The sequence below is a fragment of the Muntiacus reevesi genome, chromosome 11, assembly GCF_963930625.1.
Source record: "Muntiacus reevesi chromosome 11, mMunRee1.1, whole genome shotgun sequence".
NCBI classification, from domain to species: Eukaryota; Metazoa; Chordata; class Mammalia; order Artiodactyla; family Cervidae; genus Muntiacus; species Muntiacus reevesi.
Genome location: NC_089259.1, coordinates 44,618,967 through 44,645,157, shown reverse-complemented (window position 1 = coordinate 44,645,157; position 26,191 = coordinate 44,618,967). Strand labels below are relative to the sequence as shown.

At 39.6% G+C, this 26,191-nt stretch overlaps 1 protein-coding gene and 1 non-coding gene across 3 annotated transcripts in view; one reads left to right on the top strand and one right to left on the bottom strand.

The window, feature by feature from the left end:
* Positions 1–25,957, bottom strand: part of PIBF1 (progesterone immunomodulatory binding factor 1) — a 217,917-nt gene extending 191,960 nt beyond the window's left edge. Inside the window, exons 1-5 of one of the 2 annotated variants that reach the window (XM_065901893.1) lie at positions 25,620–25,957; positions 24,355–24,654; positions 15,632–15,732; positions 10,150–10,348; positions 4,482–4,601 (exon numbers count right to left, since the gene is read on the bottom strand). In XM_065901893.1, coding sequence (XP_065757965.1) covers positions 4,482–4,601; positions 10,150–10,348; positions 15,632–15,732; positions 24,355–24,606 — 672 coding nt within the window. In that variant the 5' untranslated portion in view covers positions 24,607–24,654; positions 25,620–25,957. The remainder of the gene's footprint in view (positions 1–4,481; positions 4,602–10,149; positions 10,349–15,631; positions 15,733–24,354; positions 24,655–25,619) is intronic. The other variant, XM_065901894.1, reaches the window with a different exon arrangement.
* On the top strand, positions 1,825–1,897 carry TRNAG-CCC (transfer RNA glycine (anticodon CCC)). The gene has a single exon. It is a non-coding gene; the product is annotated as a tRNA-Gly (tRNA).
* Positions 25,958–26,191: the final 234 nt, after the last annotated feature.

Genomic DNA, 26,191 nt, shown 5'->3' with positions numbered 1-26,191 from the left:
GAACACACAAGAAAGTGACCCAATCAGGCAGATTCTGGAGGGATATAATCTACAAGAGGAAGAATGGAACAGCACTGGGTGAATTTCCTCTTGTCTCCTTTTAAAAAAAAAAGCCTTTTAGCTGGAAGGCAGACCTAACCACACGTGCCAAGTTAGATGACAAATGTATAAGAGAAAATCCTTCACCTTTCTAGCTTGAAGAATCAGAAAACAGAGTATGGACAACTCAGATGCTCTAAAGTAAGGAGGGAATTCTAGAGACAGAGAAGGGGAACTCTATTCTGTAGATAATCTCTCCCAAATATCTGGCTGACCTCTGAACAACATATATGTAGGACAGACCCAAGCAGTCCTACTTAGGCCAAAAAAAAAAAAACTCAACTGAAGTTTCAGGTGCTGCCCAAGAGACAGAGTATACAGCTTGAGTATAATCAGTTAAATTCCTGCTACAACAAAAACATCAGTAACTGTCAAAATGCAGTCTATACAACATAGCAGTGGTATTGTTAAGATCTACATTTACTTTATGATTTAAATAAACAATTTAAATAGCTACTTGACCTTTGAAGAAACAGGAAAATGTGACCCATTCTTAAAAGAAAAGACAATCAACAAAAACCAGCTCTGAGGTGACCCAGATTTTGGAATTGGCAGAGAAAGATTTTCAGGTAGAGGTTTTAACTATTCTCAGTGGTATAAAGGAAAATATGCTCATAATGAAAAAACAAATACCAGAGCAATAAAAAAAATAATAAACAACAAATAGAAATCTAGAAGTAAAAAATATCACTCTTAAATTTTACCTAAGCAAAAACAAAAATGTATGTCCACACAAAGCCAATGTTCAAAAGTCTGCAGCAGCTTCACTTATGTGTTCAAAGTGGAAATAACTCAAAAACCCATCAAGGAAGAATGAATATATCCATACAACTAAATATTCCCCAACATTATAAAGGAACTACTGATACATAAAAAAAATCTGGCAATTTCTCATAAAATAAATATTACTGGTGGATGGATAAACTAAGGGAAGTATAAATTACCAGGCAGAAATTAGGTGTTCCCTGTAAATTTTTTTCTAGTTATCTATAGCTTGAAAACTTTCATAATAAAACAGAAAAAAAATTACACTCTCTAGGGCTGCTAATCAATTTTGAATGTGCTAATTTTGGGATCATAAGCTATGAGATGTACAAAAGAAAACACATGTTTACTTATCTTCTGAGATGGTCCTCCAATTTGCCTTACTGGTACCAGTATTCTACCCCTCAAAAACTCTGCTGTCTGTAAATTTGAGAGCTTACTTTGAGCTTCCTTTCTAATACAATGTTTACTGTTTGTTTCCCTGCACTCCTTTTAAAATATAATTTTCACAAGGCCAGAGATCTTTGCCTTATTCACTGAGGTACCCCACATACCTATAACAATGCTTGGCACATAACAGATGTACAGTGAATATTTATTGACTGAATTTTATTATCATAATAATGACCATGTAAGTGAGGGAGGTGTTACATATTCTCATCCGTATTTTTATCATGGGGACTGAAGGGAGGAGTAAAGAAGACTCAGTTCATTATCCGAGATCATCACACCATCATCAAACTGCAGAGCTGAAACTTAAACTAGTATCTATGAACTCCCCAAATATCAAAGCAGTAAATAATTTAACAAACTACCTCAAAAAATAAACCTCCACAAAACAGTGCCAAACAAAATGTCTTTTAACATTAAATATTAACATTTATTCACTATACCCTTATTAAAAAAAAAAAAGTCCTTGCTGGTTTAACTTTTCATGTAAAAATATTCAGTCTAGGGACTTCCTTGGTGGTCCAGTGGTTAAGGCTCTGCACTCCCACTGCAGAGGGCACAGGTTCGATTCCCGGTCAGGGAACTAAATTTCACTAAGATCCCACATGGCGTAGCCAAAAAATAAAAATACAAAATACAAACAAAATAAAAACATTCATTCTATGTTTTCTTTGTGTTGGGTAAGTTGATCTGTAATTGACCCTTGACAGAGCAGAAAATCTAACTTTAAGGGTGGTTTCAATACAAAAGTAATTCCATTATGTTTAAACCATATTCTCTGAGTTTCTAAGACCTTTTATTATAGAGATAAGGCATTATTAAACTGTTTTTTCCTGAACGTGATTCAATTTTCCCTTTATATAGTATGAAATTCAGGAAGAGTTTTAAGACATAGGATTGTATTTTTAGCTGAAAGGTGGTAAAACTTTAAGAAGCAAACTCGTAGATGGAAAGGTTCTGTGATGGTTAATTTTTTACGTCAACTTGGTTAGACCATGGTACCCAAATATTTTGTCAAACATTATTTTAGATGTTTCTGTGAAGGCATTTTTTAAGCTGAGATTAACATTTAAACCAGTAGACTTTGAGGATGGCAGTTTACCTCCCATAATGTGGGGGGCCTCATCCAACCAGTTAAGGCCTTAGTAAAACTGAGACTGAATAACAAGGAATTTTGTCAGCAGATAGTCTGTGGACTCAAACTGCAACCTTCTCTTGAATTTCCAGGCTGCCAACTTACGCTGTTAAGATTTGGGACTCGCCAAGCCTCTACAGGAGCTTCCCAGGTGGCGCTATTGGTAAAGAACCCACCGGCCAATGCAGGAGATGTAAAAGACGTAGGTTTGATCCCTGGGTCTAGAAGATCCCCTGGAGGAGGGTGTGGCAACCCACTCCAGTATCCTTGCCTGGAGAATCCCATGGACAGAGGAGCCTGGTGGGCTGCAGTCCATAGGGGTGCAAAGAGTCGGACATGACTGAAGTGCTTTAGCATACATGCACGTAAGTTTGCACAGTTTGCTATAACTATGTGAGCAAATTTCTTAAAATATATCTCTATCCATAAATATTTATATGTCCTATCGGTTTTGTTTTTTCTGGAGAACCCAAAGATGTTCACAAATAAAACTGTTTCTGTGTTTAAGAATTATTAGTGCACTAAAAACACTCAGGGAGCCTGTGAATGAAAGCAGTGTTAACTATCCATGCTTTCATGTCAGTAAAACACTAAAGGTGTTAGTAAGGTTGAAACAAACTAAAATCTGGGATATAATTACTAACCCTTGAGAGTAGAGAGACTTGCTTTACCACACAGTAAAAATATGATAATTTTAGAGATTCAGGACTTTTTTGGGGGGGGTGGGGTGGTCAAAGAATCCTTTGTTCAGGAGAAATCACTTATAGAATCCCCAAATGTCAAAAGCAAATTTAAAAAGAGGTGATTTGATAGAAACGAGGATAGAAAGCTCTTCCAGACTCCCTCTAAAATACAAGAAGTCCGTGATGGATGCTGAGGTACCATAACGTGCTGCAGAACCAAGTCTGAAAATCCGTCTGCCTTGTCCCGGACAGACCCTGTGCCACCGCCGCCACCACCCCGGCCATTTAACAGAGACAACAGGAAGTAAAGGACTTGCCCAAGACTACAAAATCAGTCAGAAGACAAACGGAGGCCTTCTGACTTTGTCCTTTATTATTGTGACTCTGGATGCAGATTTTTTTAAATTAAGAGCTATCTTTCTAAATGTGCACAACAATGTGGCAGGTTAGCAGCAGAAATAAAACCACCACAACAGACCCCTGCAGGGCTCTCTGGCATCGCTCCTGATGACTTCAGGGCGCCTACCAGAAGAAGGAGACTGAGCCTTCATTTGCCTGCAATAGAGGCTCTATACTAACAACAGAAGTAGATTTCATCCAGCACTAATAGTGCAGCAAATCAGAGCATCAGAATATAAATTAAACTGCAATAATTTATTTCTGGAAAGTAGATCTTTGGTAAAAGTTGCCCTTGAAGTAGAACACAAAACAGCTATTTATATGCAAGTTTACTAAAAATCACATTTCCACTTTGAAACAGAAGTGTGGGCATGTCAATGAAATGAATGGAAAAATAAGATTATTTTCTCCATTTGACAGAGCAGGAGACACTAAATGACTTGTTCAAGGTCACACAAAAAATGAGTGTCAAGATCTCATCCAAGGTATTAACTCCACCTTACTAGAATTTGAACTCTGGAAGGGCAGACTCTTGTATTCACCACTGTCGGCACCTGGCCTCACAGGGATGGATGCTAGTATCAGTGCACGTGCTCTGAACAGATATTAGGGGCAGTAACTGTATTTGATGAAGAGACTAAATGACTAATAAATGGACCAGCCTCCCTTTCGTATCACCCACGAGGTAGATCTGTAATGAAGAATTGAGAATGAAATGAATTACAAGAACAAAACGCTAAGCTGGGGATTACAGGTCAGTATCATGGACGTACCCTATCAATCTTTAGGATGGCTATTTGCAGTCTCATCTCCTTCCCACTACTTATGAAGAATCATAGCAGTCAGCATGCTCAAGTCCCACTTTTCCATCACTGACTTTTATATTCCTTATCACAAATCTTAAGACCTCTTTGGAGTCTCTTACCACCAGGGATCAAAATCAGACAAACCTCAGTCAGTTGTTTCAGTTGACTTTTGTTTGCACTTAACTCTTCCGCCAGGTCATTCTTCTTCACTTGTAGTTCAGAGATTTCCTTCCTTAATGGATTCACCAGTTCATAGAACCGAATCTTAAAAAAAAAAAAAAAAAGAAAGAAAAAAAAAGCAGTCGTGAAATGCAAATTACAATTAAAATTTGCTGATTAATAGCACTCTCAATTATCAATAGTATGAATAAAAGTATTAAGGTAATAAAAGAAAGTGTTAAGGGGTTTCAGATTATGGCCTATACACTAAATTTTGTTTGTTCAAAACTAAAACAAGGTGGTCTTTAATTGACCCTGACTACTAACACTTTGAGTTCAATTAAGTCCCTTTAAGGCCCAGATTATCTATAAATCCCTGGCCCTGACATGGGTCTCTCTTTTCTCTTCTATCAACACTCCACTCCCTCCTTACTTCTCACCTCCTACTACAGCTCATTCTACACTATCGGCTTATTTCCTGAACACATGAAGTGTTCAAAAGCTTTGCTTTTGCTATTTCCGCTGATAGGAAAGCAAGCTCTTCCCCACATGTAAATGTATGGTTCATGCTTTCACTCCCTTCAGGCCTCTGATCAGATATGACCTTATCAGTAAAACCTTCCCTGACTCCCCTGATATATATATAAATATATTTTGGCCAGGCTACGCTGCTTGAGGGATTTTAGTTCCTCAATCAGGAATTGAACCCAGGTCTGTGGCAGTGACAGCACGGAGTCCTAACCCTAGACTGCAGGGAATTCCCTCATCTAACCTGATTTAACACAGTACCTTCACGGACAGCAGTTCAACTTTTCACTCTGCTCTTTTCTCCATACCATTTATGACAAATATGCTACAGGTTTTAGTTTGCTGTGTGTGTTGCTCCACAGGAATGTAATCTCTGGGAAGACAGGAATATATGTCTGGTCTGTACACTGCTCTGTCCCCAGTGCCTAAATACATATATATGCAAAGCCTTGGAAATATGAAAGCCTCTATATTTCATAAATATAGAGAAGGAAATGGCAACCCACTCCAGTATTCGTGCCTGGAGAATCCCATGGAGAGAGGAGCCCTGTGGGCTACAGTCCACAGGGTCGCAAAGAATCAGAACCGACTTAGCAACTAAACCACTACCACCATCCTAGGCTCTGGGTGAAGCTCTGCTTACTATGAATGCCGTGTAGGGGATAAATAATCAGGAGGTATCTTTCCTGTCACTATTCCCATTCAGTTCAGATTTCTCTTTCCACTCTCAATTCTCTCAGGGGAATTTGCCTGCCCTAACTTAGTAATGTGTTCCATCTGACAAGTTTCTACAAAACTAAGCTATCCGCAAATTAGGAGAGGGCAAGTAGGGACTAATTATTGTATAGTCATACAACCTGAAACTCCTTAATGCAGTGCTGAATTGCAGGAGTACCACATTTGGTAAGAGGCCAGCACTAAAGCTAGTACTGAACACAATGAATCTGTGTATAATTAACTAATTAGGACAATACTGTCTGAAAACAAAAGATAAGACAAAGAAGAAACCAGACAACAAAAACATGTATGACTGCCACTAATGGAATACTTTCCAGCTATGATGAATAAAGAGCCTCAGTGACAGCACTTGAGGTATATCATTGGTTTTGGACAGTACTGGGGGCAGAAAAATTTATGCTTGAGCTATTTAAATAAAAAGCTGGACAAACAAAACAGTACTCCATTTTATAGGAAATTATTAATCTGGAAATCTTATCCAAATGAGGAGCAAGAGAGGCAATTACCACTCCAGCAAAAATAATAGGTAATATTTATTATGTGTTTACTAAGTTCTAAGCACTGTTAAGCTTTCTACGTACATATTCACAATTAATCTTCACAATTACCTCAACAGAAAAGTGTTGTTATTATTTTTTTTACTTGAAGTAGTTGATTTACAACGCTCTGTTAGTTTCAGGTGTATAGCAAGATGATTCAGTTACACACACACACACATATATATATATATACTCTTTCTCAGATTCTTTTTCATCATAGATTATTATAAGGTACTGAATAAAGATACTGTTATTATTATTAAGCTTTTTGCAGACGAAAAACTTCAAGCCTCTTAGGGTGAAATGACTTCTCTGTATCACAAACTTGCAGTGTGTGTGTTCTGTGTGTTCTTGGGACCCACACCCCACTGCTGCCATGCTGAGACACTTTCAGGAAATCCACAAGATCAAAACTATTTGCCTAGTTCGGTTCAGTCAGTCAGTCGTGACGGACTCTTTGCGACCCCATGAACAGCAGCACGCCAGGCCTCACTGTCCATCACCAACTCCCGGAGTCCACCCAAATCCATGTCCATTGAGTCAGTGATGCCATCCAACCATCTTATCCTGTCATCCCCTTCTCCTCCTGCCCCCAATCCCTCCCAGCATCAGGGTCTTTTCAAATGAATCAGCTCTTTGCATGAGGTGGCCAAAGTATTGGAGTTTCAGCTTCAGCATCAGTCCTTCCAATGAACACCCAGGACTGACTCCTTTAGGATGGACTGGTTGGATCTCCTTGCAGTCCAAGGGACTCTCAAGAGTCTTCTCCAACACCACAGTTCAAAAGCGTCAATTCTGTGGTGCTCAGCTTTCTTTACAGTCCAACTCTCACATCCATACATGACTCCTGGAAAAACCACAGCCTTGACTAGATGGACCTTTATTGACAAAGTAATGTCTCTGCTCTTTAATATGCTATCTAGATTGGTCATAACTTTTCTTCCAAGGAGTAAGCGTCTTTTAATTTCATGGCTGCAATCACCATCTGCAGTGATTCTGGAGCCCAGAAAAATAAAGTCAGCCACTGTTTCCCCATCTATTTGCCATGAAGTGATGGGACTGGATGCCATGATGTTAGTTTTCTGAATGTTGAGCTTTAAGCCAACTTTTTCACTCTTCTCTTTCACTTTCATCAAGAGGCTTTTTAGTTCCTCTTCACTTTCTGCCATAAGGGTGGTGTCATCTGCATATCTGAGGTTTTGATATTTCTCCCAGCAATCTTGATTCCAGCTTGTGCTTCCTCCAGCCCAGTGTTTCTCATGATGTACTCTGCATATAAGTTAAATAAGCAGGGTGACAATATACAGCCTTGACGTACTCCTTTTCCTATTTGGAATAGTCTGTTGATCCATGTCCAGTTCTAACTGTTGCTTCCTGACCTGCATACAGATTTCTCAAGAGGCAGGTCAGGTGGTCTGGTATTCCCATCTCTTTAAGAATTTTCCACAGTTTATTGTGATCCACACAGTCAAAGGCTTTGGCATAGTCAATAAAGCAGAAATAGATGTTTTTCCGGAACTCTCTTGCTTTTCCGATGATCCAGTGGATGTCGGCAACTTGATCTCTTGTTCCTCTGCCTTTTCTAAAACCAGCTTGAACTACTGGAAGTTCACGGTACACATATTGCTGAGGCCTGGCTTGGAGAATTTTGAGCATTACTTTACTAGTGTGTGAGATGAGTGCAATTGTGTGGTAGTTTGAGCATTCTTTGGCATTGCCTTTCTCTGGGATTGGAATAAAAACTGACATTTTCCATTCCCGTGGCCAGTGCTGAGGTTTCCAAATTTGCTGGCATATTGAGTGCAACACTTTCACAGCATCATCTTTTAGAATGTGAAATAGTTCAATTGGAATTCCATCACCTCCACTAGCTTTGTTCTTAGTGATGCTTCTTAAGGCTCACTTGACTTTGTATCCAGGATGTCTGGCTCTAGTTGAATGATCATACCATTGTGATTATCTGGGTCATGAAGATCTTTTTTGTATAGTTCTTCTGTGTATTCTTGCAACCTCTTCTTAATAGCTCCTGTTTCTACTAGGTCCATAGCATTTCTGTCCTTTATTGAGTCCATCTTTACATGAAATGTTCTCTTGGTATCTCTAATTTTCATGAAGAGATCTGTAGTCTCTATTGTTTTCCTCTATTTCTTTGCACTGATCACTGAGGAAAGCTTATCTCTCCTTGCTATTTTTGGAACTCTGCATTCAAATGGGTATATCTTTTTTTTTCTTTTTTGCTTTTCACTTCTCTTCTTTTCACAGCTATTTGTAACGCTTCCTCTGACAGCATTTTGCTTTTTTGCATTTCTTTTTCTTGGGGATGGTCTGGATTCCTGTCTCCTGTACAGTGTCACAAACCTCCATTCACAGTTAATCGGCACTCTGTCTTATCAGATCTAGTCCCTTAAATCTATTTCTCACTTCTACTGTATAATCGTTACGGATTTGATTTAGGTCATACCTGAATGGTCTAGTGGTTTCCTCCACTTTCTTCAATTTCAATCTGAATTTGGCAATAAGGAGTTCATGATCTGAGCCACCGTCAGCTCCCGGTCTTGTTTTTGCTGACTGTATAGAGCTTCTCCATCTTTGGCTGCAAAGAATATAATCAATCTGATTTCGATGTTGACCATCTGGTGATGTCCATGCATAGAGTCTTCTCTTGTTTTGTTGGAACAGGGTGTTTGCTTTGACCAGTGCGTTCTCTTGGCAGAACTCTATTAGCCTTTGCCCTGCTTCATTCTGTACTACAAGGCCAAAATTTGCCTGTTATTACAGGTGTTTCTTGACTTCCTACTTTTGCATTCCAGTCCCCTATAATGAAAAGGACATCTTTTTTGGGTGTTAGTTCTAGAAGGTCTTGTAGGTCTTCACAGAACTGTTCAACTTCAGCTCCTTCAGTGTTACTGGTCGGGTATAGACTTGGATTACCGTGATATTGAATAGTTTGCCTTGGAAATGAACAGAGATCATTCTGTCGTTTTTGAGATTGCATCCAAGTACTGCATTTCGGACTCTCTTGTTGACTGTGATGGCTACTCCATTTTTTCTAAGGGATTCTTGCCCACAGTAGTAGATATAATGGCCATCTGAGTTAAATTCACCCATTCCAGTCCATCTTAGTAAGACTAATATTTTTTGCCTGCTTTACTTTTTTTTGTTGTTTAGTTTTGCCTGTTTTACTCTTATTCTTAAGTTAAGTGGCATCTGCCAGTGGCTACACAATGTGTGATAGTATCATTGCTCTTAAGACTAATGAAGTTTGTGCTTATGTACTCTTATGTTTTAAAAATGTCTCAGTTTTAACTTCAAATATGATAAGTATTAACAGATACAGTTCACATAAACAAAAGCTCTTTGAGGTCCTCAGTAATTTTTAGAGAGCAAACGATACTGATACTAAAAATATTTGAGACCACTCCCACAGATCAATCTACGTGCATATCCGTGTAACCAACACCACAGTTGAAATCTTGACCTACATAGATCTGCAACCATCTCTCTCAAGCTATCCCTTCATAATCACACCACTCCCCTCTCCTCTGCTGTCCCTAACCCCTGGCAACCACTGGTATCTCTATACACATTACAAACTGCCAGAGTTCATGATAAAATAATTTATTTCTATGGAGCTTCCAGCCATTAACCCTATTTATTTGCTTGACTTCAGAGCTCAATGACCAACACACTTTAAAATTTGGTCATCTGAACACCATTTCACTACCTTCAGATCACAGCCATAAATTAATTTATCAATTGGGTACTTCAAAAGTTATGGCTATTATGGAAATGGCAAATTTTAGTCTGAAAACACAGTTTTTTTGTTCTTAATGATACAAGACACTTACAGATACATATTCAGGAATAGAAAGCTGGTCTTCAGGAAAACTTTTTAGCTTCATATATTGTTCTTCTGTCAACTCAAAGTCACGCAGGTTTCGACGAATATCTCCAGCTTTCTCTCTTAGCTGAAGATTTGTCTCTTCTAGTTGTTTCTGTCTCAGTAAAATAGTTTCCATTTCTTGTTTCATTAGTTCTTGATATTTTCTACAATATCAGAGAATGTATGGTAAGGTTAAAAAAATCATGGAGACATACTTTCTCAAAGTTCCTATTTTACAGTAACATCAAATTAAATGAGAAACTTAATATTTTTGGCTCCGGCTAAATGCTCACTTAACCAGTTAAACACGAAATGACAGTTATACTAATTACTAAGTGTGCAGCCACAAAAATTATTAAGTAGAAAATGTTAATAACTTTAAAAATTCAAATTATAAAATTATACATTTCCTCTGCTTAAGGTGTAAATCTGATATATCTGCTTTAGACCCTACTCACTGAAGTAATTTTCACTGTCTTTATCCAGGTAATTTAAGATGGTAACACTGAACCACCATAATGTCAATACAGACAATGAGGTAATGAAAACAGTAATCGGCACCTTTTTCAAGGAATACATGAAGTAGACATGGTTAGTTGCCTACCAGAAAATTTTGAGCAATAAGGGACCATATGAATCCCGCCCCCCCCCACCATTGTATCCCATCAACATACAAACACACTGTTATTTGTCCTATCTTAAAACAAATGAACAAAAAAGCCCCCACAATTGTTGACCCCATTTCACTGTCCACTTTGTTCTCAAAAGTTTTCTATATCCACTCTCTCCATCACCTTTCCTCTTAAACAAAGGCTAACCAGGTTTTCACACTTCCACCAAAATCTCCAGGGAACTGAAAAATCCAGATTGTTAATAATCAATTCTCATTTCTTTTTATCTCCATCAATAGCACTTGAGACATCTGCCCTCTCCTTCCTTCATCTGGTTTCCCAGATACCATATTATTTTCCTCTTCATTTTTCTCCTGTTTTATTGGCGATACTTTCCCAGTCTTTTTTTCTTATTTATCTTAATGTTGGGATTACTTGGTCCTCTCCTCTTGTCTAGGTTCACTCCCTTGGGGAATTCATCCAGTCTTATGAATTAAATACTGTCTGTATCCTAATGGCTCCCAGATTTATCTCTCTAGATCAGACTTCTCATATATATCCACATGGATGTCTAATACAATAACTCTAACCTAACATGTTCCAAACTAAACTCCCACTCTTCACTCACAAACCTATTCCATTATGGTTTCACCATCTTAGTTGATAGCAACTCCATCCTGTGATTTATTCACGCCAAGGGCTGGCACAATCTTTGATTCCTCTTTCTCTCCTAAACCCCACATTGAATCCATTAGGACATCCTACCAGCTTTACCTTTAAAATATATTCAGAATCCAACCTCTTTTTACCACCTCTTTTTTACCATCAAGAGGATTACATCAATAGCCTCCTAACTGCCCTCCCCACTTCATTTAATTTGATCAGTGTCTAAAGAACTAGAATAGAAGCCTTATTACCCAATGCAGTGGTTTTCAAAGTGTTATCCACAAGCCAGCAGCAGCGTTCACATCATCTGGGAAGTTGGAAGAAATGCAAATTCTCAGGGCCCAGTGCAAGTCAGAATCCCAGAGTGGGCCCAACAGTCTTTTCCCAGAATCCCTCCAGGTGGCTCTGATGCATGGTCAAACCTGAGAACCACACTCATCTAATGTGACAGTGGCTGATAACTGGTCAGATAATTTTTTAATATATCAGTTAAATAGTAAAATCTTACAAACGGGAAAGATGCCTCCTTTTACATCTACCTATAATTAAAATACAGAAATAAACATTCATCTGAAACATTTTTTCCCCAGGGTCTAGATTTTTTGTCATGTGGAGATGTGCCTTGTTTATCTGTAAATCATTTCTCATGATTTCCAAGTTCAATTTCTTTACAATGGCAGGAGGCCTTTTAAAAAGACACTTGAGAAGAAATCTGAGCATATTTTTTATAGATTTGATTTCTACCCCTAATCTACCCCTAATCTCTAAACATCTCTTGCTTACACTTATTTGACGATATTTTAGTCACTCACTTTTATTGAACCATTCCAAAGAATTCATTATAATCTACAAAGAACTGTATATGCCTTTGTATTCATTTTAAAATATAATTTTAATTAAGTTACAGAAGTATGAAAGAAAGTGAAAGTGAAGTCACTCAGTTGTGTCTGACTCTTTGCGACCCCGTGGACTGTAGCCTACCAGACTCCTCTGTCCATGGATTCTACAGGCAAGAATACTAGAGTGGGTTACCATTTCCTTCTCCAGGGGATCTTCCCAACCCAGGGATCGAACCCAGGTCTCCCGCATTGGAGGCAGACGCTTTAACCTCTGAGCCACCAGGGAAGCCCCTATAGAAGTATAGTAAGCACAAGTGGCATAGGTCTATTTGAGAACAATACAAGGAACTTTGGATAAGGGCACAACTGAGCTGGAGAAAGTAGGCAGGCAAACAGAAGGTACTTCAGCCCGAAAGAAACCAAAGGTCCACAGAATGTATCAATACTTTCTACAAAGCAAATGAAGAAAGGTTAAGACAGCTGGTTCAGTACAGTTCAGTCACTCAGTCATGTACAACTCTTTGTGACCCCACGGACTGCAGCACGTCAGGCTTCCCTATCCATCACCAACTCCCAGAACTTGCTCAAACTCACGTCCATTGAATTGGTGATGCCACCCAACCATCTCATCCTGTCATCCCCTTCTCCTCCTGCCTTCAACATTTCTCAGCATCAGGGTCCTTTCCAATGAGTCACTTCTTTGGGGGCCAAAGTATTGGGAGTTTCAGCTTCAGCATCAGTCCTTCCAATGAATAGTCAGGACCGATTTCAGGATAGACTGGTTGGATCTCCTTGCAGTCCACGGGACTCTCAAGAGTCTTCTCCAACACCACAGTTCAAAAGCATCAATTCTTTGGCACTCAGCTTTCTTTATAGTCCAGCTCTCACATCCACACATGACTACTGGAAAAACCACAGCTCTCACTAGACAGACCTTTGTTGGCAAACTAATGTCTCTGCTTTTTAATATGCTGTCTAGGTGGGTCATAGCTTTTCTTCCAAGGAGCAAGCGTCTTTTAATTTCATGGTTGCAGTCACTGTCCACAGTGATTTTAGAGCCCAAGAAAATACAATCTCTCACTGTTTCCATTGTTTCCCCATCTGCCTGCTAATAAAGTGATGGGACCGGATGCCATAATCTTAGCATTTTGAATCTTGAGTTTTAACCCAGGTTTTTCACTCTCTTCTTTCACTTTCATCAAGAGGCTCTTCAGTTCCTCTTTCTGACATAAGCGTAGTGCCATCTGCATATGTGAGGTTATTGATATTTCTCCCGGCAATCTTGATTCCAGCTTGTGCTTCACCCAGTCCAGCATTTCTCATGACATACTCTGCATATAAGTTAAATAAGCAGGGTGACAATACACAGCCTTAACGTACTCCTTTCCTGATTTGGAAAAGTCCGTTGTTTCGTGTCCAGTTCTAACTATTGCTTCTTGACCTGCATACAGCTTTCTCAAGAGGCAGGTAAGGTGGTCGAGTATTCCCATCTCTTTAAGAATCGTTCACAGTTTGTTGTGATCCACACAGTCAAAGGCTTTGGCATAGTCAATAAGCAGAAATGGACATTTTTTCTGGAACTCTCTTGCTTTTTTGATGATCCAGCGGATGTTGGCAATTTGATCTCTGGTTCCTCTGCCTTTTCTAAAACCAGCCTGAATATCTGGAAGTTCACAGTTCACATACTGTTGAAGCCTGGCTTGGAGAATTTTGAGCATTACTTTGCTAGCATGTGAGATGAGTGCAAATGTGTGGTAGTTTGAACAGTCTTTGGCATTGCCCTTCTTTGGGATTGGAATGAAAACTGACCTTTTCCAGTCCTGTGGCCACTGCTGTGTTTTCTAAATTTGCTGGCATACTGAGTGCAGCATTTCAACAGCACCATCTTTTAGGATTTGAAATAGTTCAACTGGAATTCCATCACCTACACTAGTTCATAGTGATGCTTCCTAAGGCCCACTTGACTTTGCATTCCAGGATGTCTGGCTGAGGTGGGTGATCTGGGTTATCCTGAGTCATGATGATATTTTTGTATAGTTCTCTTTTTCTTGCCACCTCTTCTTAATATCTTCTGCTTCTGTTAGGTCCATACTATTTCTGTCCTTTATTGAGCCCATCTTTGCATGAAGTGTTCCCTTGACACCTCTAATCTTCTTGAAGAGACCTCTAGTCTTTCCCATTCTGTTGTTTTCCACTATTTCTTTGCACTGATCACTGAGGAATGCTTTCTTATCTCTCCTTGCTATTCTCTGGAACTCTCCATTCAAATGGGTACATCTTACTTTTCCCCTATGCCTTCAATTTCTCTTCTAGAGTCCAAAGTGTAGTACTTGAGTGTAATCTCAAAAATGACAGAATGATCTCCATTCATTTCCGAGGCACACCATTCAATATCAGAGTAATCCAAGTCTATGCCCCAACCACTAACGCTGAAGAAGCTGAGTGGTTCTTTGAACACCTAGAAGACTTTCTAGAGCTAACTTCCAAAAAAGATGTCCTTTTCATTATAGGGGACTGGAATGCAAAAGTAGGAAGTCAAGAGATATCTGGAGTTAATAGGCAAGCTTGGCCTTGGAGTACAAAATGAAGCAGGGCAAAGGCTAATAGAGTTTTGCCAAGAGAACACACAAAACACCCTTTTCCAGCAACACAAGAGAAGACTCTACACATGGACATCACCAGGTGGCCAATACAGAAATCAGACTGATTATATTCTTTGCAGTCAAAGATGGAGAAGCTCTATACAGTCAGCAAAAATAAGACCGGGAGCTGACTGTGGCTCAGATTATGAACTCCTTATTGCCAAATTCAGACATAAATTGAAGAAAGTGGAGAAAACTACTAGCCCATTCAGGTATGACCTAAATCAAATCCCTTATGATTATACAGTGGAAGTGACAAATAGATTCAAGGGAACAGATCTGATAGACAGAGTGCCTGAAGAACTATGGACAGAGGTTCGTGACATTGTACAGGAGGCAGTGACCAAGACCATCCCTAAGAAGAGGAAATGCAAAACGGCAAAAGGGTTATCTGAGGAGGTCTTACAAACAGCTGAGAAAAAAAGACAGAAAGTTAAGTGGTGATAAGTTTAGAGTGCTTCCATTTTCATGTATGGTTCACTTATATCTGCAATATTTATTGAATGAATATCAAATTCTGGCTTTCTGTATTTTTGTGTATTATATCAAGTAGTTTTTTCTTAGTCTGGATGTAAAAATGATTACTGTCTTTAAGATTTCTCTATTTTAGCTCATAATCACATGCATGAATAGGTAATGACATTATTTTTAACTGCTAAATAGGTATTGTTGCTTTTTAAAACTTTTACCTGGCATCCTTTTGTTGGAAAGTCAATTGGTTGTCTAATCTCAGGGCTAGTAGCTGCTTCTGGTGAAGTGCATCATTAAGTTTCTCCTCCAATTCTTCAATCTTAATCAAGAGAAAAAGGTAAATAACAAGGTCAATTTGCAAATCTAATAAAACTTTGTTTGTTCATACAAATGGTTGTTAAACTATGCTTTGAATCTGCTGCCTCATAAATCATTTTTTTAACCAGGCTGTCATTAGGATTATTTTTCCCTTAATCTAATCTCACTGAAAAACTCTTTGACAACTGGGGTTTATATGCTGGTGCCTTGCCCAGGTAATTTTTTCCTGGCCAGACTCTGCATATATTGTAGATCCATATTATCTGACTGCTACATGTCTTCAATTAACTACTACATGGGTGATGCCACAAATGTCCAAAATGAACCAAATCACCCACCTCACTGAATCTTATATTCTTTGCATCTCCTTGGTCTCCAAAGCAAAAAAATCTCAGTCACATTTGATACATCTCTCCCATTGCTTATCCTGATCAGAAATCACTGTTTTTTTATTGTTGAGTTTATTCCATAAAAAGGTGTCACAACTAAACCATCCTCTTTAACATCCAATGACAAGGCTTCAGTTAGATTCTTGCCATGTCTTACCTAGATTACGACAATGGTTTCCTACTCTTTCCCTACCTTCAGCTTTGCAAATCTCCAAAACTATCTTCCTTTACCTTATCTTTTAAAAATGCTATCAAAAATGTATTTCCCAGTGTTAAATCCTTCAGAGGATCCTGTCTTCAGAATAAATTCCAAACTTCATGGCACTCTGAAAGTGAAAAGTGAAAGTGAAGTCGCTCAGTCGTGTCCGACTCTTTGCGACCCCGTGGACTGTAGCCTACCAGGCTCCTCCGTCCATGGGATTCTCCAGGCAAGAATACTGGGGTGGGTTACCATTCCCACTACACTTTTTTTCTTTTTAAATTTATTATTTATTTAATTTTGGCTGTGCTGGGTCTTCATTGAGGCATGTGGGCTCTCTCTAGTTGTGGAGAGCAGGGCTACTCTTCTCTGTGGTGTGTGGGCTTCTGGCTGTGGTGGCTTCTCTTGCTGCGGAGCATGGGCTTTAGGGCGTTAAGGTCTTCAGGAGCTGGGCTCAGTAGTCCTGGCTCTTGGGGCTTAGTTGCTCCATGGTATGTGGGATCCTGGACCAGGGATCGAACCCGTATCTCCTTCATTGCCAGGTGGCCTCTTATCCACTGTACCATTAGGGAAGTCCCTCCACTACTCCTTCTGCATCTGGCCCTTGCCAACCATGCCTGTGGGCACTAGCTTAAAAGAAAACTCTATTCTAGCCAAAATAAATGCTTGCCACTCCTCAAATATGTTATGCTCTCTCTTAACTCTCCATACACCTGAGTTGACTGTCCATTTAAAAAATTCTTTACTCTCTCCCTTTCAACCCAGGCAATTTCTGTTCGCCCTTTAAAATATGCAGATTAACATAAGTCAATCCTTAATAAACCTTTCATACGGTTTTTGTCCCACACTGTTCCAATAACAATACTTGTTCAGGTTATGAATCCCCCCCGCCCCCATAATGCCCAGTTCAATGGTTATTTCTGGATATTTATCTTACATGATAGCATGATTTGGCAGAGTTGACCACTCCATCCTCTTTCACCTTATGTGATAGACTCCTTTTGGTTTTCTTCCTTAACTCACAGGACCCTCTTAAGCTTCTCAGGTTCATATGATGGGTTTTTTTGCTCTACCCTATTTCTAATGTTTGACTACCCCTTGGCTTGGTTTGGGGTCCTCTATTCTCCCCAGGTAATGTCATCCAATAATAAAGTTTTATGTGGTACTTGCATGCCTGCAACTCAGGAGACCTGGGTTTGATCCCTATGTCAGGAAGATCTCCTGGAGAAGGGAATGGCACCCCACTCCAGTATTCTTCCCTAGAGAATCCTATGGACAGAGGAGCCTGGAAGCTACAGTCCAAGGGGTCACAAAGAGTCACTGAGCAACTAACATTTTCACACGCTGATGTATATTACATACAAACACACACACACACACACACACACACACACACACACATATCTACCTTACCTCCAGTCATAGACTTTCCTCTAAAGTCAAAGTGACAATTTCATCTGGGAGTCCAATTGTCATTTAAAGTTTAATGTGTTCAAAACAGAACTTATATTTTACCTCCTACATCAGTTTTCTTCCAGCTTTCTATTTCTCAATAAATGGTTCCAGGAGATGAAGCCAAAAACTTGGAGTCTTGCACAAGGCAATTTTCTAGTACTGTCTTCCTCTTCTACCTTATCTGCTTTTAGTCTATTGCTTCAGTGATAATTTGAAAACAGAAATCAGGACATATAAGTCCAATTGCCTAAACTCTTCAAATGGCTTATCTAACACACAATTGAAAGCAAGAGTTAACATATCAAATTGACGGGCCAAATCCCGCCCATGTCCTGTTCCTATATAGCCCACAAGCTAGGAACAGGTTTTACATTTATAAAGTTGTTAAGAGACCAAAAAAAAAGAAAAAAAAAGAAGAAGGAAGAATACGTAATAGACCATATGCAAGCTGGAAAGCCTAAAATATTTACTGTCTTGCCCAGGTCTTTACAGAGAAAGTTTGCTGACTTCCTATCTAAAGCAGAAAATTCCCACTGCTAAGCAATGCTATGTTACATGACCTTGAAGACAGCTTATTTAATTGCTGTTTGATGATGTCTCTCACTTAAATATGATCTCCATAAAAAAAGGAACTCTTGTCATATTCATTGCTGTATTCCTGGCCACATGTCTCAATACATGTCTTAAATCAACAAATGATGACCACATTCCTCATAATTACCATTCTGCAAATCAAGAAGACTGTTACCACAAGAAGTGAAACTTCTACTTTTTTCAGGGTGAGAACTTTAACAATTTCAACTGACTTGTAGATTTAAGTCCCTCGACTCAGAGACAGTCAAGCTTCCAGCACTTCCCAAGCAATGAGGAACCCAGGGACCATTAATGAGAGATAAACAAAAAGAGATTTTAGCATTTAAAAACTGACAGGCGAGAAGAGTGAGGAGGAGAGGAATAAGGAAGTGGAGTAAGCAAGGAGATTTAGGCAGCAATAAGTGTGCATAAAAGTGCAATGAAGAGTCCTCTAAGACCAGGAAGCCTGGCCTGAGCAACTCTCCTCCCAGGGTTCTCAGTCAGCAAGCAGCTGAGTGGGGAGTGGGAATCAATGCTTGTGAAGTTTCCTGTGAACAATCTGCTTGGGTTTTTAGAGATGGGGAAATCAAAGCAACATGAGTCCCAGTAATAAACTATACCATTAGTTTTGAAAAGTATTAAAAAGCAGAGACAGCACTTTGCTGACAAAGGTCCATCTAGTTAAAGCTATGGTCTTTCCAGTAGTCATGTACGGATGTGAGAGTTGGACCATAAAGAAGGCTGAGCGCTGAAGAATTGATGCTTTCGAAATTGGTGTCGGAGAAGACTCTTCAGAGTGCCTTGGACAGCAAGGAGATCAAATCAGTCAATCTTAAAGAAAATCAGCCCTGAATATTCACTGGAAGGACTGATGCTGAAGCTCCAATACTTTGGCCACCTGATGAGAAAAGTCAACTCACTGGAAAAGACCCTGATGCTGGGAAAGATGGGGGGCAGGAGGAGAAGCGGGTGACAGGGGATGAGATGGTTGGCTGGCATCACCGATACAATGGACATGGGTTTGAGCAAACTCTGGAAGATAGTGAAAGACGGGGAAGCCTGGTGTGCTGCAGTTCATGGGGTCACGAAGAGTCAGACACGACTGAGCAACTGAACAACAGCATACCACTAGTAACAAGTTGTAATAAACATAAGCACTATATTGTTCCCATGTTGGTGTGGAGAGATGTTAGATTATACAGATTCACTTATTTCTGAACTAAGAAAGACCTTGAGGAGAGGAAAAAACTGTTACTTGTCTCTCTTTCTCAAGTAACTCTGATTTTTATTAGCAGCAACATGTCCAGTTAAAAATATACACTTCCCAGCTTCCCTCTCCTGGCACCTACATGTAGTGTAGTCAATCAAGGTCACCAGCTTTAGCTCTAGGAAAGCTCTTTAAAGAACAAATTCATTTGGTATATGCTGCATTTTTTTCATCACCCTTCTCCTTATTTCTGCCTAGAACATGGACACAACAGTGGAGGCAGATCAACCATCTGTGATTTTGAGGTGAAAAACATATGCTATTTTTACAGCCACCCAGAAGATTAAAAGGAGCCTGGGTTTCTAATGATATCAACAGTAAATACCAGGTCTAAATTGCCTATATTCAGAATTCTGTTATACCAGAGAAACAAAATCTTTATCCTGCTTAAGCTTTGGTTTCCACACTTTTGTGAGTGGCAACCAATGTTTTTCAAGTTTCTCATGCTAAGAGCTGAACACTGGACAGGTGGTTCAACCTTTTTCCATAGAAGAAATAACTATAATATTCAAGACACTCGATCATTCAGGACTACCTGAAAGCTTCTGATGACAGGAACCGCAATAACTTAAAATCAGGTCATTTAAATGTTAATAGCAACAAGTTAAGTTCAGCAGAAACCTACCCTCCCCGTGATTTCCAACCATTTTCATGGCACTACAGTCCCTGGAGGAAAATTCATTTTTTTCAGTGCTGAACGTGACATTTTCACCTTCATATACATGATGTTCAATGCATCGGTGAGCTCTGGAGAATGAATGAGTGGCTAAAAATACTGTTCCTTCATCAATCCCAGACTCACACATCTTCACACTTTTCATCTTTGCAGCCAGAATGCATCTTACAAACTACATCACATAACAGTTTAATCTGGCAGTGTTTAACCTTAGCAGTACACGCAATGGTCCGCTTTATAATCCAGGTGCCCTGGATTTGACAAATTAAAGACTAATTCTTCTACCTTATCATACTTCTTCCCAAGCATGCGTGCTAAGTCGCTTCAGCCGTGTCTGACTCTTTGCAGCCCTGTGAGCTATAACCCGGCAGGCTCCTCTGGCCACGGGGAGTCTCACTTCTTCCCATATTTGACAGCAAATATATTACCCCCGAGGGGTCTCCAAGCAGGACAACTCTAGTGCTTGCAAACAAAAAAAAAACAGGAATGCAGAGTAGGCAGCTACCTTGGAGAGGAATGTGGAAATACACTTAAATGAAGTGGACATATACCCTGCAGCCAGAAATTCCACTCCAGAGGACACGTGTCAATGTGTTCAGTCACTCAGTCATGGCTGATTCTTTGCAATCCCAAGGACTGTGGCCTGCCAGGTTCCTCTGCCCATGGAATTTTCCAGGCAAGAATACTGGAGTGGGTTGCCATTTCCTTCTCCAATCTATGTCAAAGAATTGCTCAAATCAGGTCTGGAAGAGAAATGTCTAAAGAAGGCCACACCACATGTGGTGGCAAGGGTTTGGAGGCAACCTGCGGGCCAGCACTGTGGGAGGGGGTGAACAGATGGGCAGACACCAGGACGGTGTGGCTGCTGGAAGCAAAAGACTACATGCACATGTAGTCACATGAAGGATTTTTAAAAGCACTGAGTTGAAAGGAAAAACTATACAAGGAATAAAATCAAAAACAAAGCATGTCATTTAGATTTATGTACGGGAAAAAATCAGAAAAATACTCATTTTCAAGATAAATGTGTACAACAACTCCAATTGGAGTACAACCTTTAAAAATTATGAGATGCCCCCCTTGTGGTCCAGTGGTTAAGAATCCACCTGCCAATACAGGGCACACAGGTTCAACCCCTGGTCCAGAAAGATCCTACGTGCTGTGGGGCAACTAAGCCTGTGTGCCACAGCTACCGAGCCCACGCTCTGCACGTCCCAGAGCCCACGCTCTGCAACAAGGGCAGCCACCACCGTGAGAAGCCCACGCGCTGCACCTAGAGCGCAGTCCCCATCAGCCACAACCGGAGAAACCATGTGAGCGGTTTAAAGATTCCGCACAGCTGAATTTATTTATTTATTAATTTAATCAATTGACTGATTTTTATTTATAAATCCATAATTTGAAAAATAAAAATTGTGAAACACTATGTTATACACTTGAAACATATAATACTATAAATCAACTATATACCTCAAGAAAAAAAATTTTTTAAAGAATAAGTGTTAAAAGGTAAAGGCAAACATAGAGAGGAGGAGGAAGGGAAATGAATGACAGGAATAAAAGAATAAACATACAAACTAAGAAGTTATCTTGCAAGGATCAATGATGATTATGTATCATAAACTCAGGAATATGACTAATCTACATTTTCAACCCAACCAGAAAACCATCACAATAAAAAATTATATAAAGCACCATGGGATACAATGTAATAATAATAATAATAATATAGTGTTGATCAAGTATAACTACCCCTATTACTTATTGTACAAGGGTCACACATGACTGAGCAGACACTCCATCACAGCCATCTAAGAGTTTAAGTGCATTGATTAATCTTCCTAACAACTCCATGAAGTACAAAACATGATTATTATTTTACAGGAAATCAGGGAACAAAAAACTTAAGGAATCTGTCCAAGGTAACTGTAAGGGCTGGGATTCAAACTCAAGCTGTGTGTATCTAGGACTGCAGCTCTAATTTGCTATACTTGGAAGCGTCTCAAGAATAAGCCACCATTCCAATAATGTAAACATCACACATTAAAAAGAGAAACCACTGACAACTGAGCACCATGCAAGTTGAAAATGAGCGATTTAAAAAGTAACCAAACAAAATGCAATTTTGAATGTGGTATACAGCTGGCATTTAATAGAATACTTAGGGCTTCCTTGGTGGTTCAGTGGTTAAGAACCCTTTTTGTAAAGCAAAGGACCCCAGTCTGATCCCTGGTCTATGAAGACCCCACATGCAACGGGGCAATGGAGCTCGTGTGCCCCAATTAGTGAGGCAGCCCCCGGCCACAACCACTGAAGCCTACGCACCCGAGTTTGTGCTCTGCTACAAGAGTAGCCACAGCAATGAGACGTCCTCGTACCCCAACTAGAGAGTGGTCCCCCCCACTCATCACACACAGCAAGAGACGCCCAGCACAACCAAAAAATAAATGAATAAGTATTTTAAAAAACAGATTATTTGTTGACTGACTGGGCAAAAGAATGGAGACCTACCTTGGGGTTCTTCAATGAGTTCCAGTGAAGGAGATCTTAAGGGTAGAGATACACAAGCCAGTATCACCATGGGAATCCATTTGAGGAGAAAAAATATGACTCAAGGAAAAGAAATGGGAAGCCACTGGACACACTGATAAAATATCAAGTGACCTAGTCTTGGTCGGTGACACCACAGAGAACCTAAAAGGAAGTCTTAGGAGACTGGCTTGGATGGAACACAGGCTTTAGCCTGTTTGGTGTTAATCCCACCTGGCTCCATCACTTCTATGTGAATGGCTCTGGTAAGCTATTAACCAGTTGTGGTTCCATTTTTTCAAGAGCAAATGGGGTTCAGTTACTCATATAAGAAACAGCCAAGCATGTGCTAGGTGCCAGAGACAGTTCTAAGCATTGAAGCTACAACAGGGACCCCTGTTCCTGTCCTCAGGAACCTTACACTCTATTAAGAGAGACAAATACCCAACAAACAAGGCAAGTATACTATGAACGCGTATAAGGCACAGAAAATAAACAGGGTGAAAACAATGAGAATATTACTTTAGTCAATAACCACAACAATAACTAATACTTACTGTGTACTTAACGAAATATCCATCTAACTTATTCTATGGTTCATTTAATTTGATGGGTCAGAGAAGATGCCCTAAAAGCACCTGTACCTCAAACAGTTGTATGGCTCAAATGAGATAATGCATGAAAAGCTCACAGAGCGGAGTTTGGCACAGAATAGGCACTCGATAAACATTAACTATTACTGTTTTTTAAAAATGCACCTAAACGATCTCTTTATATCACCAAGACCTTGGGGTTTAGGACATTTCATTTTCCTAGAGAGGTGTGGTCAAGAAATTTTTCTAGCAGCATGATCCCTATACATAGGCAAGAACTACCCAAGACTGACTTAACAGAGAAAAAATAAGACATAACTGAAACAAAATGGGAGGGGAGGAGATAGGTAGAGCAGGAAGTCAAAAGCAAAGATGGAGGGTTTTCCATCTTCCATATCTCTTCTCTGTGGAAAGAGAAGACTTTCTCAGAAGATAGAATAGTAAGACTTAAGAAGAGTCTCCTATCTTTCTGAAATCACTGTAAATTTTTTTTATCACTAGTGACAACCTTACCAGGTCTTACATAAAATACCCTAACTATAAAAAAAAGCACAAAAGACAGAAAAGCAAGGACTGAGGCATTCCTTCTTATTTGGCAGATAACTTATTAAAGCTATGGTAACTGAATTTGTTATACTTGTACTATGACACAGTAACTATCAAATAGCAGGATATAAAAGAAACCAAATCTCCACGGTAAAGGATTAAACAGATTCAACAATGTAATAATAATCTTGATTCTCCCTACCCAACTAGTCATATCAAAGCTAATTCTCAGTGAAGCAGAAAAACAACTTGGCTAGGAAAAAAACACTGATAATTATTTTCTCAAAATGTTAGAAGTATCAAGTTCAGATTAAATATTCATAAGTTTAATTCTTATTTATCTGCAGTTTGAAAACAACAAAGCACACAGATAACAAAATTTACACATGATCTTACCTTTGTAAGATAATCAACCTTCAAATTATCGATCATCATATTTTTCTGTGATAGCTCTATTTTCAGTAACTGAATATTATGAAGCAGTTCTTTCCGTTCAATTAGCTGCCTGGTGATTTTGATCTTGCCATCCTGCTCTTCTGATGAGGAAATATCATCTGTAGGAATTGTTGTTTCTAAACTAATATCTTCAGATTCCAGGGAGCTAGAGATGTTCATTTTTTTTGATGCCTTGCTAACTTTTCGAGACATTTTAAATTAATACGGGTCACTTTTCGTTTCCAATTCTATTTCAATTTTCTGTAGATTAAAAAATATTGATTTAAATATATTCAAATATTTTTTATGGAAAGCAGAAAGTTTATCAAAGAGATACTAAGGATTCCCTAAGAGATTATTAGGCAAATGGGAGGACCCCCAAATCTAAGACAGATTGGTAAATTACTGCTCAAATCAAACATATTAAATCAAAGTCATTAAATCCTATTATGAACCCACACTTTTGATAAGTAAAAACTCAGTTCCTGGGGGCAGGTCTCTTACTTGGGTGTAAAGAGATAAACAATGAAACCTTAAATCGCTAGTATCCAAGAATGCTACTCATAAAAGTTACACATGTAAGATAAAGAAGTTACTTCTGAGCTGATCAGGGAAAGGTTATACAGAGGGAGAATTTAGAATCTTGAAGGATTTGGAGAGGAGTAATAAAAAATGAAAAGCATGCAGATATGAAGGTATAAAGGTGATGAAACAGGAAAACAACCTCAGGAGATAATGGTACTCAGGCTGGGCCAAGCCTATGTGAAAGTGACTAGTGACTCCTCCCCCACTCCCCCAAACAGAAATACACAGAAGGGTAGTCCTTTATGCATAATCAAGACTCTGGAGGTCCTTGAATATTTCAATATGTTCTAAATGTATTCTACAGGTAATGCATCACTGAAGCTTTTTGAAAACCGGAAGCTGAGATAAAACACATTTTTATAGACTTGCAGATAGCAAAATTAAACAAGATGGTAACAGAAAAATTCCTCGATCTAAAACTCTACCCTTTCACACAAATTTCAGCAACTATCTTCCTTTAATTTTGCACAATATAATAAAGTACTTATAGTATTGAAGATACTGGGTTTTTGTTTTTTAACTGATGGATTAGGAAAAATGTGTGTAGGGGAAACCTGAGAACTCTGGATGGATCGGCTTCCCTCATTTTTAAAGGGACAGGGGTAGGTAAGCAAAGGCGAATCAAAGACAGGTAACATCACCTGGATTACAAAGGGTGAGGGACTGGCACTGCCCACACGTGTTGCGTGAAGGATAAAGCCCGAATTTGGCAGCATCAGAGGATTCCTACACCAATGCGAAAACGGAGTAGCCTCGAGCTACCTGGAAAGCTTCAATTACTCCACGTTGAAGACTCGAGCAGCCGCCTCTTGGAGGAGCTAGAAGTGTCTCCAGAGGGCAGCTCGGGTTGCAGCCCCTCAACAAGGAATCACAGGTGGGAGACGGTTAGCACCGGTAACCAAGACAACCATTTCCGCGCCGGGAGGACAGAGGAGACAGCTTCCTGGCTGACGCCCACGCTGCCGGAACTCAGCGCTCCCCGGTCCACCCCGGCGCGGGAAGCAAAGAATGCTGGGAGCTGGAGTCCAGAGGGGGCCTCGCCCATTTCAAGGACGGAAATGGCTCTGGGCTCCGCCCATCTGCCCGCTTTCGCCCAATCCGCACAGCCCTTAGAGGGCCAACCAACAGCAGGCCCGAAGTTTTTCCGCTAGAGAGGTTCACTAATATCCTGGAGGAGGAAGGAGCGAAATTCTGGTTAAAGTGTGGTTGTGCA